Raw genomic sequence first — 18,051 nt, forward strand, 5'->3', positions numbered from 1 at the left:
ATTGTCATCAAAAATAATTTTATGCGGTGTATTACACTCTCGCAGAACAGGATTATTTGCAGTTAAATCCGAGTCATAATTTATTTCTCTAAAATTATAATCATTACTGAAGTATCAAAACGTAGACGCAATATATATTTTTGATACTTACATTTTCTTTTGTCTCATATTTCTCATTTTTTGAGTCATTTTTCGTTTGCTACTTTTTAAAACGCGGGTTTTTGTTTTGTACGGGGACATAATCACAACAATTAAAAAAAAGTAATAACAACACAATACAAATTAAAAACTATTTCAAAAATATTTACGTAATAACAACAGTCAAAAATTCATATAATAATCAAATAATCGCTTGCATCAGGTTATAAGAACCTTCTGAACACTAATGATGAAAAAGTCTAAGTTAGAGTCTATTTCTTACATTCAAAAAAAACTTACTCATAAAGATGATTTTATCATTTTTATTAGTTCAGGAAACGTAAATTGATGGAAGTAGGGAAGTTCTTATATTTTGGTAATATATATTATTTTTGGTATAAATAGGCCAATAATATCTGGTTGCTTAAATAATTATCGTCATTGGATTAAAATAATTCAAATGTTTATTATTTGGCTAAATAATTTATTTTTTTATATATATTTATATACACGTTATATTTCATTATTTGTATATTAAATACTAGGTTGGCAAGATATACTCGTAAAATTTTATTGTTAATTTTTTAAAGTAGAACAATAGTCAAGCAAAATTTTGTATTTATAATTTTTTAAATAAATATTTTAATACATTTTCAAATCTTCAACTTTGAATCGGATAGAAAAATACAGTTGTTCTGGACGGAGATGGCTTTTAGGGGGGCTAAGGGGCTGTTAAGAAACATTGCGACAATGAACGTTTTAACAGTCATTATAACTTTAAAAGCTCTTTAAAAGCGGACGGGCAACCGCGAATAAGTCTTTGGCAGCTAAAAAACCAGTATCCAAAAAATCAGAGCTTTTATATAAAATAAAAATTATCGAAATCAAAGCACGAAAAGTGCTATCACTGAAAACGGGCATTTGCCATGTCTCTGCTCTACCAGTAGTAACATTTTTATTCACCTTGATATTTTCGATAGCAAGAATCGATAATTGTAAAATCAAATGATGCTTTACAGTTTTATATGAATAAAAACTCCTAAATTTCCTAGAATTGAAACAGCCACTTTAATAAGTCATTAAGATAAGGCCGCGTCAATGACGATAATTTTACGCTAGTGGTATGTTTGTCCGCTCGACCAAAAAGCGTTGTTTTTTACAATTATTTTGCATTTTTACATAAACTTATAAATCATTTAATCTTGTTAGTATTCATCTTAGAGTTTTGAAATTTTGAGGAGGCAAAGAATATAACATTTAGAAATGTTTGTAATGAGCTTTTTAAGATATCACTATTCAGCAATGATTTATTGCAGTTTAAAAAAAAAAAAAAATTGATTTTTTAAAAAATTAATTACACTCAAACTAAAAGTCCCCCCCAAAAAAGCCTATTACAATCATTTCGAAATAATGTTTTTTAAATATCCTCAAAATATCAAATTTCTACGATCACTTTAAACCGTATAATATGAATTATACTTTTGATCATTTTCAAGCCTAAAATTATGGCGGTGTAGCGTCCTCTTAAGTATTTTTCAGGGAAATTTTTTTTTTACATTCATAATTATAATTATTATCTAGTTATATTATATATTAATTATAATAGTTATTAATAAATATCTAAATAGTCATTATTAAAAATACTATTATCTAATAGTGTATTATTATCCAAATAGTTGTATACTATTGTATATAATCTATAACGACGACTATCTACAGTACGACTATTTATAGATAATAAGTAAAATAAAAAAAAAAATTATATCACACGTGTTCATTTGAATTGTATCTATTTATATTACGTGTACATTTTCGTTTCAAAGTTGAATGACATCTCCGATTCGTTATTTCAAATATTCAGTCGAGATGGAAGAAAATTCGTTTCCGAGTCGGATCTAACGAAAAATTTCGATCTGCTGAAATTAACACCCAAATTGAACGTGAAAAAAATCATGTCGTCGTTTGACGTCGATGGTACGTATTGTTACACAATTTGAACTCCCCCCACCCGGACCCCAAATCGAATAAAAAATCATTTCAATATATCGTGTTTCGCAGGCGACAAGGTCTTGAACCGAAAAGAATTCAGATGTTTCATCACCTCGTACATGATGTTCGAACTATTCGAACGTCTACAATTCTAATACGCTGCCCCGACGACGGACCGACCGGTGCGATAATCGGCGGCAACCACAGGGTCACTGTATCGGTGACCCCCCTCATATACGACCGACCAGAAATCAATTTTCAGACAAAAAAATCTACACTTAGCTGCCGTTTGGACTCCAGGGATGGGGCGGTGGTGGTAAAACACCCCCACCGCCGTCAAAACTACATCTGAGCTACACCAAATAATTAACAATAAACAATAATCTAAACACGATTATTTGTTTTCCAGTCTTGATAAACATAATCAATAAAAATACATATACAAAAATACAGTGTGAGTTTTCATTTTCCTACAACAAACAAAGTAGAACATTTTTCAAAACGTTTAAAAAAACATTCTAGTAACGTAGTGATGTAATTATAAACATGACTAGTAAGTCACGTTTAGTACGAAAACGTCTAAACAACAAACATATGTATTAGATAGGTCCCTATTTTTCGAATTTAAAATTTCTTTGTGGACACCCATCCATATTTTTCTTTAGAATAAAAAAATAATATTCTGAAAATTTAAGATCATTAGGAAAAATTTAAATAGAGGCGCACAGCATTTTAAGGTTCTGACATTGAATTTTCGAAGAATATTCTATAAAACGATAAAAAAAACCTATATTAGAGATTTTCAAGTGATTTTTTCAATAAAAGTCAAGATACAAAAAAAAAAAAACTTTATTTAAAAATAAATATTTTAATATATTATTTTTAAAAATTTATTGAATTTTTTACATGTGATAGTAATATATAAATAACATGGCATTGAACTAGTATTAGTTGAAATAAAACATAAAAAATGAAATAAAATTTTAAAAATAGCTTTAAATTAAAAAAAAAAGTATTTTGCTTTACTAAATTTGTTAATTTTTAATTTTACATATCTCTTTGTTTTTACTTTAAATTTAATTATCTGATTATTTATAGTATTTCTTCTGTACCACAAGTTTTTTTCTTTAAATCAATTTTAATTTTATAAAATTCAATCAACACATAAATATTTTCATATTTAATCATAGACAAGATCGATAAATGTTTATTTTATCTTGTGTTGTATTAGTCTAAAATCTATAATTATAGAGGTCTACTTATAACTATAATATGTTGAATATAATATTTTAATATTTTCATTATTCAAGTTGAGTTTTATTCTATGTAGTACAGCAAGCTCTTATTGTCTGTGAATCTTTTTATTATCTATCATCATATTGTTTTTTTTACTTTTAAGTAATCGACTATATAATTTTTATTATGGTCAAAAGATCTAGCAGTTATGTATTTCTAATTGTTAATTACAAAAATCAAATTGTTGGCTTTGATTGCCCACAAATGATCGAGTATTAAAAGTTTTATTTTATAATTTAAGAAAAGTAAATTTAAAATACGTAGTAGTGCTACATTAGTCATAAAAGAAGTAGAACTATTTTAGAATAAAAAAATTCCAGTAAAAAAAAAATCATTATAGTATTACTCAGGTATAAGGTTTGTATTAAGAATATAAATCATTGAACAAATCGAGAAAACGAAGAAATTTGACACAAATTTCTAAAGAACAAAAATTTATTGACAAAATGTTTTGACGATGCGATATAGCACACACCGATGCTATGAGTACAATTGACTGTGAAGAAACTAAATTATATCTAAATAAACAAAAGCAGAAAGGTTATTTTAGAAATATAAGTAAAAATTATTGTTTTGATGTGAATCAACACGAAAGTTCTTGTCAACTTGAAAAATAAATTAATAAAAAACGAAAATTTGAAGAAGAGAATAAACAATGTAACTAAATTTTTGGAATGTTTATAACCATTATAAGCAATAATCATTATACAATGAATAATAATCATTAAAAATTTTAGTTGAGACTGTTGAATTTCAATCATCAAGTAGTATTGATGGATTTTCGTTGCACAACTCGTCATTAGAATCAGTAGCTCTAAACCTACTGCGGTAGGTATATGCGGTATTTGTACTAACAGCAACAGTTGAAGCTCTTGGTCATAATGTAAGTGACTGTAATCATTCATCGCTCTTCGATCCATCATTTTCGTGAAAATTTTCGAAAAGATACTACTAAAGTTAACACTCTTTTTTTTTTAAACAAACATGGATGCTATAACTGTTCATTAGGATGGAAAATTGCTTCCGTCATTAAAAAACAAGGAGCTAGTTGATAGGTTACCAATAGTTATAACTTAAAAAGGTGAAGAAAAATTAATAAGTGTGCCTAAGTTGCCATCCGGAAATGGAAAAAACCAGGCTTTAGTGGTTTATAATTGTGCCACTTATAATAAGTGGCTTAGAACAATGGGGTCTTGTAGATAATGTTCAGGCTTAATGTTGTGACACAATAGCATCAAATACTAAACGTCTCAATGGTGCTTGTATACTTTTAGAACAAGAGTTAAATAAAAATATTCTTTATATGCTATGTAGACATCATATTTTCAAATTAATTTTAAAATATGTTTTTGAAAATAAAATTCAAAAATCATCTGGTCCCGATGTTGCTTTTTTCAAAAATTTTCAATTAGTTTGGAATAAAATTAACAAAAATAAATTTAAAGTTGGATATCCGATAAAGTTGTTATTGATAAATTAAAAGGGTCAATAGATAGTGCAATAGAGATTGCAAAAAAAAATTTAAGTGAGCGAAAATTAAGAAAAGATTATCGTGAACTTTTTGAGTTCACAATTATATTTTTAGGTGGAGTTCCTCCTCGTGGCATATCATTTAGAACCCCTGGAGCTTTTCATCATGCTAAGTGGATAGATGGCTAAAGCTATTTATAGTTTTAAAATTTTTCTTTTTCAAGACCAATTAAAAATAACAAAACAAGAGTTCAACGGTTTTCGAGATCTTTTTTTCAAAAGTATATATTATGGCGTCGATAAACGCAACAAACGCTATAAAAGCTCCATTTTTTGACCTATGTTTCTTTTTTTATATAAAGATATTGATGAAAAAATATGTTTGTTAACTGTAGCAAAGTTTTGTAACCAATTATGGTATTTATCACCAGAAAATGCAGCACTAACATTTTTTGATACAAATGTTCACATAAATAATAAAATAAAAATGGTTCGAGCATTGAAAACAAATAATAAATTTGATGAAACAAAAAATATTTTTTACAATCTCAAGATATTAAAATAATAATCAATATGAATATAGAAGACTTCATTACTACTGAATCAAACAACATTCTTTAATCGTTTTAATATAAGCATAGATTATCTAAACTTAGATCCTATTTTGTGAGAATATAATAACGACTACATAACAGGATTGAACACCGTAAAAAAATTAAAAGTTACAAACGATGTTGCAGAAAGAGGCGTAAAATTAATTGAAGATTACAACAATATTTTAACAAAAGATGAAAAACAAAAATAATATTTATTGCAAGTGATGTCTAAACACAGAAAAATGTATCCTAATAGCAATAAATCAACTTTATCCCAAGATTTTTAGAACATATATATAAAAGATATAATGCACTTTTATAGTATTCCATTTTATTTTATAAAAATTAGAAAATGTTGTTATTCATTAATTAAAAATACTACATTTTTAATATTATTAATTTTTTACAAATTTTCAGAAAAAGCTATTTTTTAATTTTTATTTCAACTAATGCTAGTTCAATGCTATAAAATTTAACTTAATAATTTAATGTATATTCAAGACAGTATTAAAGTATAAAAAATAAGCTGTTTAATTATTTTTGTATTATTAATATATTACTATCACATGTAAAAAATTCAATAAATTTTTAAAAATAATATATTAAAATATTTATTTTTAAATAAGGTTTTTTTTTTGTATCTTGACTTTTATTGAAAAAATCACTTGAAAATCTCTAATATAGATTTTTTATTGTTTTATAGAATATTCTTCAAAAATTCAAGATCAAAACCTTAAAATGCTGTGCGCTTCGATTAAAATTTTTCCTAATGATCTTAAATTTTCAGAATATTATTTTTTTATGCTAAAGAAAAATATGGATGGGTGTCCCGAAAGAAATTTTGAAATTCGAAAAATAAGGACCACCCTAACAAGTTACCGCGATTACACGCAATAGAGTCGCATGAATAATAAATCGGAGTAATTCGACTTTTTACAATGGTCATTTACATTGGACTCCGATGTAAACGTCGAGACATTGACGACGTAAAACACAGAAAAATTTAAACTCGATATTACTATATGTCGAGACCGAATTTTTCTACATACGCCTGATATTTATTGGAGGATCTTTTTTTCTGGGCCGTTTTAGTTTCTATATATTATTATATTAGCATATGGCATCGGCATGTAAAAAAAAAAAATAAATAATTAAATAGACATATAAAGACAAAGGTAAATAAATAGGTATGTAAACAATAAGTAAATAAATAAACGTGTAAACAATTAAATTAACAAATTAGGTAAATACAGAACATTTTTTGGTAACTAAAAATGATAACTTAAAGTCAGACATCCAAGTTGGATAACCATTCAATCGCATCACTACCTCCTTGGTGAATTCCAAGCATCCCTCTATTATATTTCCTCTGAGAGCAGAATTCTATGATGTGTCTTACCGTTTATAGTTCTTCGCAGTCACAAAACGGAGACTCAGTCATCCCTCACTTATGAAGCAAGTAATTGCACTTACCCTGCTTAGTCCTAATTCTATTATTTGTTAACCAAATCCTTCGCAGATGTTCGAATCTTGAAAGTTTCTTAGTAGGAACTGAGTTGTTTACTGTAGCTTCCGTCCACTGCTCTAACCATTGATTCTCCAAGTCCGATTCAGTATCAAGAGATTCCCGAACCGGGTTTCTTAATTTCAGTCTTTTAGCTGGGTGATTAAAAATATCTGCGTGAACTGGTAGTTTAGGGTTTACTTTTATCTTAAGCAGTAGGGAGCATGTTGCTGCTTGTCTTCTTAAATTTGGCGGTACAATGTGTGCTAAGACTGGTAACCATTAAGTTTATATGCTTTTTACATTGCCCGAAATTATCCTCATTGTGTGGTTCAACTGTGTGTCATTTTTCTTACAATGCGCGTTTCTTGACCATGTGGGAGTGCAATACTCGGCTGCACTGTAGACTAGAGCCAGAGCTGAAGTTCTTAGTATGTTTGCTTTACATCCCCAACGTGTTCCTGTTAGTTTAGATATTATAATATTCCTTGTTTTTAGTTTGTCTCTAATGGCTTCTAAGTGTTGTCTGAAGGTCAAAGTTCTATCAAGTTTTACCTCCAAGTATCTAGGAAAATCGTCATTAGGTATGCGAATTCCGTTTACCATAATTTGTAATTTAGTATTGGCCTCGTGTTGTTGCCTCGCAAGTGTTTTTAAAAACACTTGCTTTTCAAATCTTTATTTAAACTAAACGACGATATTATTGAGTTGAAAATGAAGTAGAAATTCAATAATGCACAACATTCATGGTTTAAATTCAATAACGTACAACGTACACTGTTGGAATTATCATAATCCATTGAAATTTGAAAAAAAACACACATTTTTTTTGTTCTTTTTTTAATAATTTTTTATATATAAATACTCATTTTTGTACCCAAACAATAAATAATCACCTCGAAAATGAGAAGCAATAGAAAAAAAAAATTCAATTTAGATATTTATGATTAAATAATAAAAATTTAAAATAAAACAGTTAAATTCGCCGCAAAAATTTGATTTTGCAAAATATGTTTTCGTCTCCGACGAGTTTAAAAAAAATGTGTTCATTTCGGTAGTGAAATGATTATTTCGCTTAATTCAGACGTAAATACAAATTCTCTATACTCCTATTATAGGCGGAGACATTTAATAAAATAAAAAAAAACATACTCTACGATAATGTATTGTACATTATTGTGTCATGATATACACAGCATTTCATTAATGTCATGATGTACTATTTAAGACTTTAATTAATCAATCACACAAAATAATACGTACTTCAATATAAAAATAACCTATATATATACCTTTTAAAGTTTAAATAAACTAATGGAATTTCGTAGAAAAAGGCATATATTAATTATATAAAACAAACAAGAAATAATAAACAATACGTAATTGTAGCCCATATGATGTAGGGTAATAAACTGTGTCTGAAATATTATGTTAGAGATGATAGTATTTTGTAATACAAAGATCATTATTGACGAAAATGTAGTAGATTACAATTAATGAAGAAATAACGGTAGCATCGGGGAACACTTCTGCCTTTCAACTATCTATCGAATTTAATACAAAAAGCCAAAAATAAGGAGCATCCGGGCTCAGACCCAGTCCATAATTTGTAGAGGTACTCAGAACGTTAAATTGTGGTCAATCAGTCTACTCTCCATTTTCATAGCGAAATATATGCGAGTAGTGATCCACCGTGTCTCCCCAACATAATCATACGAGAAAACAACATCTATTTATTTCATAGCGTCGTTGAAAATATCAAAGTAGGAAACTAATAGTTTCACCAAAAATGTATAAGGTTTAGAAATAAATTTTATGAGTACATAGATTAAGTAAGCACAAAGGAAAATCGAGCGATCATTAATTATAAGATATACACCGAATAAATTTAATAAATTGATAATGTTTGTACAGAGTTATATCTTTGATACGCGTCTATTTCGGAAGTTAAGTTGGGTAGACACACGAGGTGACCAAGCATCGATAACCGTTAAAACATGTGGCATTATAATATTAAAGAATTGACGATTAATCACAATAAATCTCATATTAATAAAACAAAGATCACTTTATTTTTCTACTATCATCTTCAATCTTTCTTACAGACCCGAGTACTCATACCCCGATTAATAATATTGTTAATACAATAAATACAGTAGCTCGACCCAAATCATATTTATTTATTTCATTCTTTCTTTTTGAGTTACTACGATTGTACGTCGAAACATAAATATATATTCTTCCAGAGTTGTACATTTCATTATTTTGACAGCGCCGGAAAACCGTGTTCTATCGCAAGTGAATCGGCCGGGACACATTTGTTTTCTTTCTTCAACCTTTCAGTACGTTTTAAAAGCTTCCGTACAATCGTGTCATTTGAATTTACGTCTAATATATTGACGAGTGACCCGGTCGTTCCGGAACGTTTTCGAAACGGTGTGTCTAAAAAGAAACGATTTCAACCAGCGGTAGTGTTTTTACGGCAGCCGGTAGCGCTTTTCAAACCCTCCCCCGTATTCTGATTCGTCACGGGTTCGTCGCCAAAAACTGTTCCGAAAGAAAGCTCTCGTCGTGTCGGTTCGGGTTCAACGAGGGGTATCCTTGTTAGAATTTCGCTTATCATTTGAAAATTTCGACGAGACGAAATTTGAAAAAGTTATAGCGTTTTTAAAATGCGGAAACATTTTTTTTTTTTTTAACGCCACCATTTTGAATAGCCTAGTTTTGCCATGTTTTTTTGAATTTCTAAAATTCGAGGGGGGTTTTTTTTTCAAAAAATTCAACCATGACAACGGGTTCAACCGGATTAAAATGGGGTTCTTTTGGCGCATTGAACGCGCGTTAAATCGGCGAGGGTCGATAATTTTTACCAACAGAAATAAGAAGAAAAATACGCGATCGCAAATTTTTCCAATTCTATATTACCGTTGGATTTAATCGCAATACGCTTTACCCGTTATCTACTAGGGGACGACCCCATTTACACGAACGAATGGATTTAAAACACAAAAAAAACGATTAAATCGTAAAATAATTACAACGAGGTGCTGAGAATTAACATTTTTTTTTTATTTCGTATATTATTAAACTTTTTAAAAAGAAATATTTAAAATGCACACATATAACACACACACACATATATATATAATAATAATAATTAACCGTAAACTATTTTGTATTTAGACGAAAAATATTTTTTAAAATAACAAACAAAAGCTCTAGTATAATCTCATAAACAAAACGAGTGTATCCAACTACACTTGTTTGTCGACTTTTATTTATCTCTATCGTTAGTTTCTTCTTTGTTTCCATCCTTACTTTCTTTTACGCCTTCTTCTCGGTTCACTCGTTTGTTTTCATCCTGTTTATCTCGTTTGTTTTCATCCTGTTTATCTCGTTTGTTTCCCTCCTGACTTTCTTCGTTGTTTTCCTCCTGACTTTCTTCGTTGTTTTCCTCCTGACTTTCTTCGCTGTTTTCCTCCTGACTTTCTCCGTTGCTTTTTTTATTCGAAATAGATATTGTTACTCTTTTTTTCACTCGTACTCCTTCGTTAACGTTCTCCCCACACGGACAACCGTTCTCGTTTTCGCAATTACATCCGGATGGACATTCACATTGAGACCGATCCGCCATCGTTGAACCTATTACATTGGATAGAAATTATTTAAATATTATTAAAAAAAAAACGTTATATGCCAACGAAAACCATCTGCCAAAGTCCACGTGTAATACGCGTCGAGTGGAAAAAAAATTAAAATTTCTAAATCGCAAACTAAATTACGATATCCCATTATGGCCACGTTGTTATAGAATATAGACGTGTGTTACCATACCATACTATGAGTCCTATACCATACTGCACTACATGTCTATACGATACTACGTGTCTATACTATACTACGTGTCGTTAGTGTAAAAACGTATGGCCAATTCGTGATTTCGCTCAGACACTCGGGCGCGTCTTCAACGCCGAACTTGTTCTTTTTAGAACAAAAGCATTTGCCATTTCATCGCGTATTTGGTGCAGAGTGACGTCGAGCCTCGCTTTTGCTTACAAAGACTCCGTCATTCTCCAAAAAAAATCGATAAAACAATGTAAAAAATGTCAACAACGAGCGATTCGTCGAGAATAAAAAACAGGCGTCATTTATCATTGAATCGTATGTCCATCGCACCCCAAGCGTGTTCCGAAGGCAAACACCGAGCTCAAAGCACAAGTTGGATGTTTTTCACGAATTGCCGACTAGGCTGTAAGATGAGATATCGCAACTATTTATTTTTTACATTTATTTTATTTATATATTTAATATATATATTAAATATTTTTTTTTACGCATTTTTCACAAGAATTCGATGCGGTGTTTCCGACAACGTATCTATATATCTTACTCGAAGTATTCACGCTGATTGGATTTTTTCTCGTCAAATTCTCAAACTCCATAAAGCTTATCATTCCGTTTCCTGCGAAATGAACGAGAACGCAAACAAAATGAAATTTTACAATCGCTATTGTTTTTTTTTAAATTTTTATCTTATCAACAACAATTACCGTCTTTATCGAATGCCATGAATAATTTATTATTATTCTCTGCCGAATTTTTCCAATTCATTTTCAATGTTAACGCCTCCAATTCTACGTTTGAAATTTCGCCGTCCCCATCAACATCGAGATCATTGAATGCTTGTGTTAAAATTTCCTTGAGCTATTATGGAAAAGACAAAATATGACTTTTTTATTTGTTATCAACAATAAAAATTGTAGACATCAATAAACGTGAATTTATACATAAATGTGTGTGTGTACAGAGTGGAACAGATCTACTTGACAACTCGTATATTTAAATAAAATATAGCAAATTATGCTAAATTTAATGAAAATAAAAATAGATAGTGTTAAAAACGATTTTGGATTTTTTTTTTGTTGATAATTTCGTCGTTAAAAATAATTTAATAAATACAGAAAGACGAACAATGTAAAAATAGTACCAAATTTTTTTCCCTTTGTTTTTTCGAAATGTGTCATTTCAAGGGATTCACAAAAATATTAAACGCGTCGTGTTTAAATAATAAATGTATATAGGAATCGTTAAGATAAGGCAAAAACTTTTTTTTTAGATCACGTTGAGCTGCACCCACAGACAGAAAACACAAACAGAAAACTTCAACAACAATGATTATTATTAGTTCAATAGGAACTGTTTTCTTTGTAAACTTACTCTCCTCCTTTCTGCAGATTCGTCCTTAAATTTATATAAAAATCATTATTATTATTACATATGCGATTGTTAATTTTTTTATTAATATCGATGATGTTAAAAAAAAAAAAAAAATGAAAATCGGTAAACAGTAGAACTGCGTGTAAGATCGTTATTGTGACAGTTTTACAGCCGCAGTGAGTTGCCATAATATTCACTTTGAATTATTTCTTCTATGACTTACGATATAATAATTATGATTCCGTTATATTTAATAATTATAATTATATTATTTTATAGTAATTTTATTTTGATATTAACACTTTTAACGTTTTTAGATCAAGTTAAAAGCACATTATTTGTTATTTGTTTTTAATAACGGTAATAATAAAAAAATTATTTGTTTTAATTTTCAATTTTCGAAACGGCTTTATTTAGTTTTTCTCGCGAAAAATACTTATCGAGTTACGAGCACAAACATTACATATTACACAGTACAGCACATATTATGGTTATTTGTGAGGAAATTAAAAAAAAAATTACATATTAAATTATAATTAATAAAAAAAAATTAATTATTTTACTCTTTGTAAATTATTAAATATAAATATAAATAATAAAAACAAATGTATTTAACATAATCTAAAAATACTACAATTGTAAAAATATAATCATAACGAAATTTCGACTATTCCGAGTATAATTGTAATTCTGAAAGGTAAATTTTACAAGACTGTAATAAGGCTATGATGTATGGTTCATAGTGTTGGGAGGTTGATAAGAAAGTGGAGCAGAGATGAGAGTGCTTAGATGGATGAGTGGAGTAACTAGAAAAGATTAGGATAAGGAACGAGCATATAAGAGGAAGTACAGGTGAGCGTCAATCGTGGATAAGATGAGAGAAAATAGACTTAGATAGTTTGGTCATGTTATGAGAAGAGAAGAGTCGGAAGCTGTAAGAACAGCTTAAGGGTGGTTAATTCTTCATTATTTTTTTTTTTCAAAGTTTCCTCACAAATTACCGTAATAAATTAATGCTCGACTTACCTCTTTCGACTGTTCCTAAAAAAAAAAATTATCTTTTACAATGCAATAAAAATTCGCACGTCATCACTACTGTATGCTTCCCCTCCCCTCCACATTAAATACCACATCGTTTGCCGAAATATTTATTAATAAAATATGTATTAAACCCGACTCCGGGTCCAATACGTAGAAACATAGATACTATTAATGAAATAAACTCACGTCGCTCGCTTCTTTCGACTCGTCGTTCTGAAACATACAATTTTGATAAGAATTATTGACAGTTTGATAAGTATTTTTAATTTAACTCGTTATTTTTCGATTAGATAACACGTAATCGTGAGCAACAGCAGCAACGATTACGTTTCATCCCTTTTCGTTGTTTCCCCTTCGCACTTAGATGTCATCTAGACGCGAAAGGAGAAAGACGAGGGGTGATAAAAAACTAAACTGTCGACATACTAGACTAGACCGTCCCGTTTACGCGGTGACGTCGTCGTTGCACTTACGTCGTTTTTGGTCAGTACGCTTTCTGGTTGCGCCTAAAAAAATAGGAAAAACATTTACACAACAGAAATAGAAAATATCTACGCTTCGTTCCGAACCTATATTATTTATATTTAATACCCAACCTTATTGTCTATGAAATTAAACGGTTTGGTTTTTTTTTTTCTTAAATTTCAAAATAATTTTTTTTTAGTTCGTCTTGCAAAACACTCTAACGGGTCGACAACGACGATGACTTAAGATGGAGTTTCCTATACTAGTCCTCCCATAGGACGATTACCGTCGAGGAGGAATCGTATGAGCGACACAAATCGCGTATCAGTAAGGAAACGCTAATAATAAAATAATTAAAAGTTATTATCTTCTTTTGAAAACTATCATTTTACTTTTGGCTTCGATGCGAAGCCGAAAAGGTATTTTTATTATTGAAAACAAACAATTGTTTTTTTTTACTGAAAATTACTATTTTACGCTCTTAAACAATAATCGCGAGCAGCGGCGATTTTATATTTCACCCCTTTCCAATATATCCCCCTCCTTCCACCGGATAACATTCGATATTTTCAACATGAAAACCAACAGCGCCGTTTACGCGGTGACGTTGTTGCACTTACGCCGTTCTTGGCCGGTACACATTCTGGTTGCACCTAAAAAAAAAAAAAAAAATTAAGAAAAACATTTACATAATAAAAAATATTTACGCTTTATTTTAAACCCGATAGATTATCGAATTATGTGAAATCAAATAAGAAATTTAATGATTATTTTTTTTTTATATAAATCTCAAAATAGTCTTTTTAGTTTTTCTCAGGGAACATTTTCATGGGCTGATAACGACCACAGATCAAGTGTACTCGTCGAGGAGGAACAACGATACGTACGAGCAACGCAAATTGTGCAACTCGTAGGGGAAACACTAAAAATAAAGCAAACTAACAATTTTTTTTTTTTTTTTTTCTTTTTTATTATTAAAAATAAATAAGTCTTAATTTTTTTTTTAACTGAAAATAATCGCTTATTGTAACAATTGTAAGAAATTTCGCTTATTAGATTAAATAACGATTGCGAGCAATTATTAGTTTGCCTTTCGATTTTTTTATCGCGCCAACACGATATATTCGACTTTTTCAATTTGAAAACAAACGGCCCCTTTTACGGTGAAATCCGTACTCACGTTATTTGCGGGTGCGCTTTCCGATTGCACCTGGAAAAAAAAAAAGATGATAAGACAAAATAACATTTAAAAATAAAAATTTTCTATGCTTTTTGTTTTACAACCTCGACGAACGAAACGATTAATTTCGTAATGAAAATAAACTTGAAAACTACCGACAATATTTCGTAGGTAGCTGACAATTATCATTGTTATTATTATCGATCGTTATTATTTATTGATATAAAATTGTTTCTAGAAAATTATTTGTATTAAAAAATAATTATTCGTCATACTTTAGTGGAATTTTTGTTGGATTCGCCGTTGTCGTCCTAGATAAAAAAAAAAACAATAAAAACGCTCGATTTAAATGTTGTTTTTAATCAACTCGATTGACGACATCGTATGGATAACTCTTATTATTATTTATTAGACGAATCTCATACCTGGTGATTAGTGGGCGACGCGGTCGCACTTTTCCACAGAAAGCAGCTGGCAGCGCACAAGTACAACACTAGAGTTTTCGTACGCATAGTGGTTTTTTTTTGTTTTGAAAAAATTTTCCGGTCGAAAAAATCCACCGTCTGCGGAGCGCAGTCGATTCGGATCATTTATAGCGGCCACAAGACAAAAAACAACTCTCTAAAACATACTCCGACGGTAAACAACCAAGTCCAAACACCCTTGTGCAAACAAACGAACCGACGACGCAGAGAGTATCGAAAATAACGCGTCACTCGAGAGCTTAAAATACCCTGCAGGTTTAAAACGTACAGAATAAACACCGCGATTGTGTTTTATTTGTTTAATCGGCAAGAGAAATCGTGTCGTTTTTTGTACGAGTCGTATCCAAGGCTATTGAAAACCGCCGAATAACAAGTCGACGATTTCGTATCGTTTTGTAATTCCGATTTACATGTCAACACAATTCTTGTAAATTTACTCACCCCTCGTGCCGAAAACACAAAAAATGAACGTCTCCGCTGAAATGGGATTACAGACCCATTTTTTTTTCACACTCGGTATTGTAGTGTTCCGCCCTGGAACTTCCGTTAGGCGTTTCTGGGTTTACAGACCCGACCAAACCAAACCCAACCCTAAAACTATATATATATGTTTGTATGTATGTGTGTGTGTATTGGGTTTATCAAAGTTTTAAACACCGAAAACGTCAAAACTCATATTGGCCCTATGGGAAATTTTATTCGTTTTAAACGGGTTTATTCTTTAACGCGTTTTTAAAAGCCGTACAAAATACATTTTATTATCAATTATTGTTGTTATCGAACATTTTTTATTAAAAAAATATCCTCTTGTAAATACATTATAACGACGTAATAATAAAAAATAAACTATTTATTTCTGTTTTTAATTCGAAAAAAAAAATACTAATACAATTTTTACGTAAATATAATATATATAATAATATAATCTTCTTGATTTTTCTCGCCTTAGTCCCAACTACTTTGAATAGGCTATATATAATAATTTAATATATATAAATATATAATAATAATAATTAATATGTGTGATATTCGAGGTTTTTTTTTTTTTAATTAATTAATTTAACAATCGTATTGATAGAAAACAATTAAATTTCTAGTAAAAATATCGTCAAAAACATTTTCTACGACTCGCTAATAATCGCAACGTTTATTTTCTGTTTCGATAACATTCAAATCATCGGATAAAAAATAATTTATCCAAGTTAATAATAATAATATTGGATAATTTTGATAATATTATCGACCAAATTTAATAACGTCATTAGAACGCGTTCTAATCTTCTATTATTAATAATTAGGATAAAAACAAAAATTGAAAGGAAGCTCTCCTGTGAATCCAACTTAATCATCGAGATTTTCCCCATCCGACACATAGTCGGATACACACACACAATCTCGATATTTAAGTTTGTCTTTTGTTTCTGCGAGCCGACAATGAATTCCGGTATCGACGGAGAAGGGGTGGCATTGATAACCCGCCACCATTAAATTAGGGGAGGATCGGTTGCGCCAAATGAAGTGGAGCGCTTAAGCGTTACAAAAACTTTTGGGGAGTACGCTACTTTTACGAAGCCGGTCGAGGAGCACAACACTTTTTCGAAGCTGTCAGGAGCGCACTCCCATTTTTGAGGAGGTTGGGGGCTAGCTGGATGTCTGAAAATTTAAAACATTTTTCGCTATCGCCATACAACGTCACGACGTGTTATAGCGGGGCAAAAGAAAAATTTCAAAATATTTCATCGACCACCAGCCCGCCTTTTCTTTTTGATTTTTTATGTCCCCAACCTCCGCCAACGTGGTGGTGGCGCCACATTTGGTAGCTCCTGTTTACGAAAATCCGCCTGCTTGTCGCGCGATCGGCTCCTACACCGGGCCGCCGTCCTAAACGCATATCTAAAAACAACCTTTTTTACAACCGCTCTAGCAAAGCGATTCGGCTCTCCCGGAGGTCTTTAGGGGGGTATGGGTCTTCTTTGGCGTCTAACGGGTCTCCTGTAGGGGTTATGAGTCTTCTATAGGGGGTACTGGTCTCCAACGATGGGAGGGGGAAGGAGGTATAGGTAATTTTCAATATTTCAAATCGAGTATTATTTGCAGATAAACGAATCGCCAAAAAAAAATTTTCCTCGAATAAGAAAAGTTTAAACGAGTGTCGATTGCGGCGAAAATAAACTATGACGCGGCAATTGAATCAATACAAAACAATAGTTTGTTTGTGTCATCGTTGTTTTTCACTGAAAAAAATATATTTTTTTTGTTATCGTTTGGAGATTATTTACACGTGATGGGCAGCACGTGTCGTGCATTTCTCAAACGAGACCCGCGCCTTGGAAAAAAAGGAAAATCGGTCATGAAAATAACTTAACGGAATCAGTACGTGCAGCGTATTCATCGCAAACGTCACGTTTGTAGGGCATCGTCGATTTCGACAATAACTTTGCTTTCCGACAAGAATTCTCGGTCAGCACAGCCGAGATTTCAAATGTGGCAGAGTTTTTTATTTTTTTATTTCTACTATAATACACTAACTAGGTCCGTAATACGGTAACTAGTACTGTAATATAGTTTACTGTTAGTATACTATTTGAAGCCGCTTTTTTAATCGTAGCTATCGATTTGACATAAATATCGCGGCTCATATTAGCCCTACCCGATCGACGATAACTCCGC

At 30.7% G+C, this 18,051-nt stretch overlaps 1 protein-coding gene across 6 annotated transcripts; it reads right to left on the bottom strand.

Annotated features, from left to right (window-relative positions):
- Positions 1-10,038: 10,038 nt before the first annotated feature.
- LOC126899255 (uncharacterized) lies at positions 10,039-15,490 on the bottom strand. Of its 6 annotated transcripts, XM_050673946.1 has the most exons (11): positions 15,322-15,488; positions 15,172-15,207; positions 14,897-14,926; positions 14,337-14,369; positions 13,725-13,757; positions 13,438-13,464; positions 13,237-13,251; positions 12,211-12,234; positions 11,544-11,697; positions 11,384-11,455; positions 10,039-10,635 (listed from the first exon to the last, which is right to left on the bottom strand). In XM_050673946.1, the coding sequence occupies exons 1-11, from the start codon at positions 15,484-15,486 to the stop codon at positions 10,268-10,270; spliced, it is 957 nt and encodes a 318-aa protein (XP_050529903.1). In that variant the 5' UTR covers positions 15,487-15,488; the 3' UTR covers positions 10,039-10,267. The 6 variants fall into 6 exon arrangements, with proteins under 6 accessions (XP_050529903.1, XP_050529904.1, XP_050529905.1 ...); XM_050673947.1 differs by lacking the exon at positions 12,211-12,234 and having other exon boundaries at positions 15,322-15,489; XM_050673948.1 differs by lacking the exon at positions 13,725-13,757.
- Between the last annotated feature and the right edge of the window lie 2,561 nt (positions 15,491-18,051).

The sequence above is a fragment of the Daktulosphaira vitifoliae genome, unplaced genomic scaffold, assembly GCF_025091365.1.
Source record: "Daktulosphaira vitifoliae isolate Bord-2020 unplaced genomic scaffold, ASM2509136v1 Scaffold_2, whole genome shotgun sequence".
Classification (NCBI taxonomy): Eukaryota; Metazoa; Arthropoda; class Insecta; order Hemiptera; family Phylloxeridae; genus Daktulosphaira; species Daktulosphaira vitifoliae.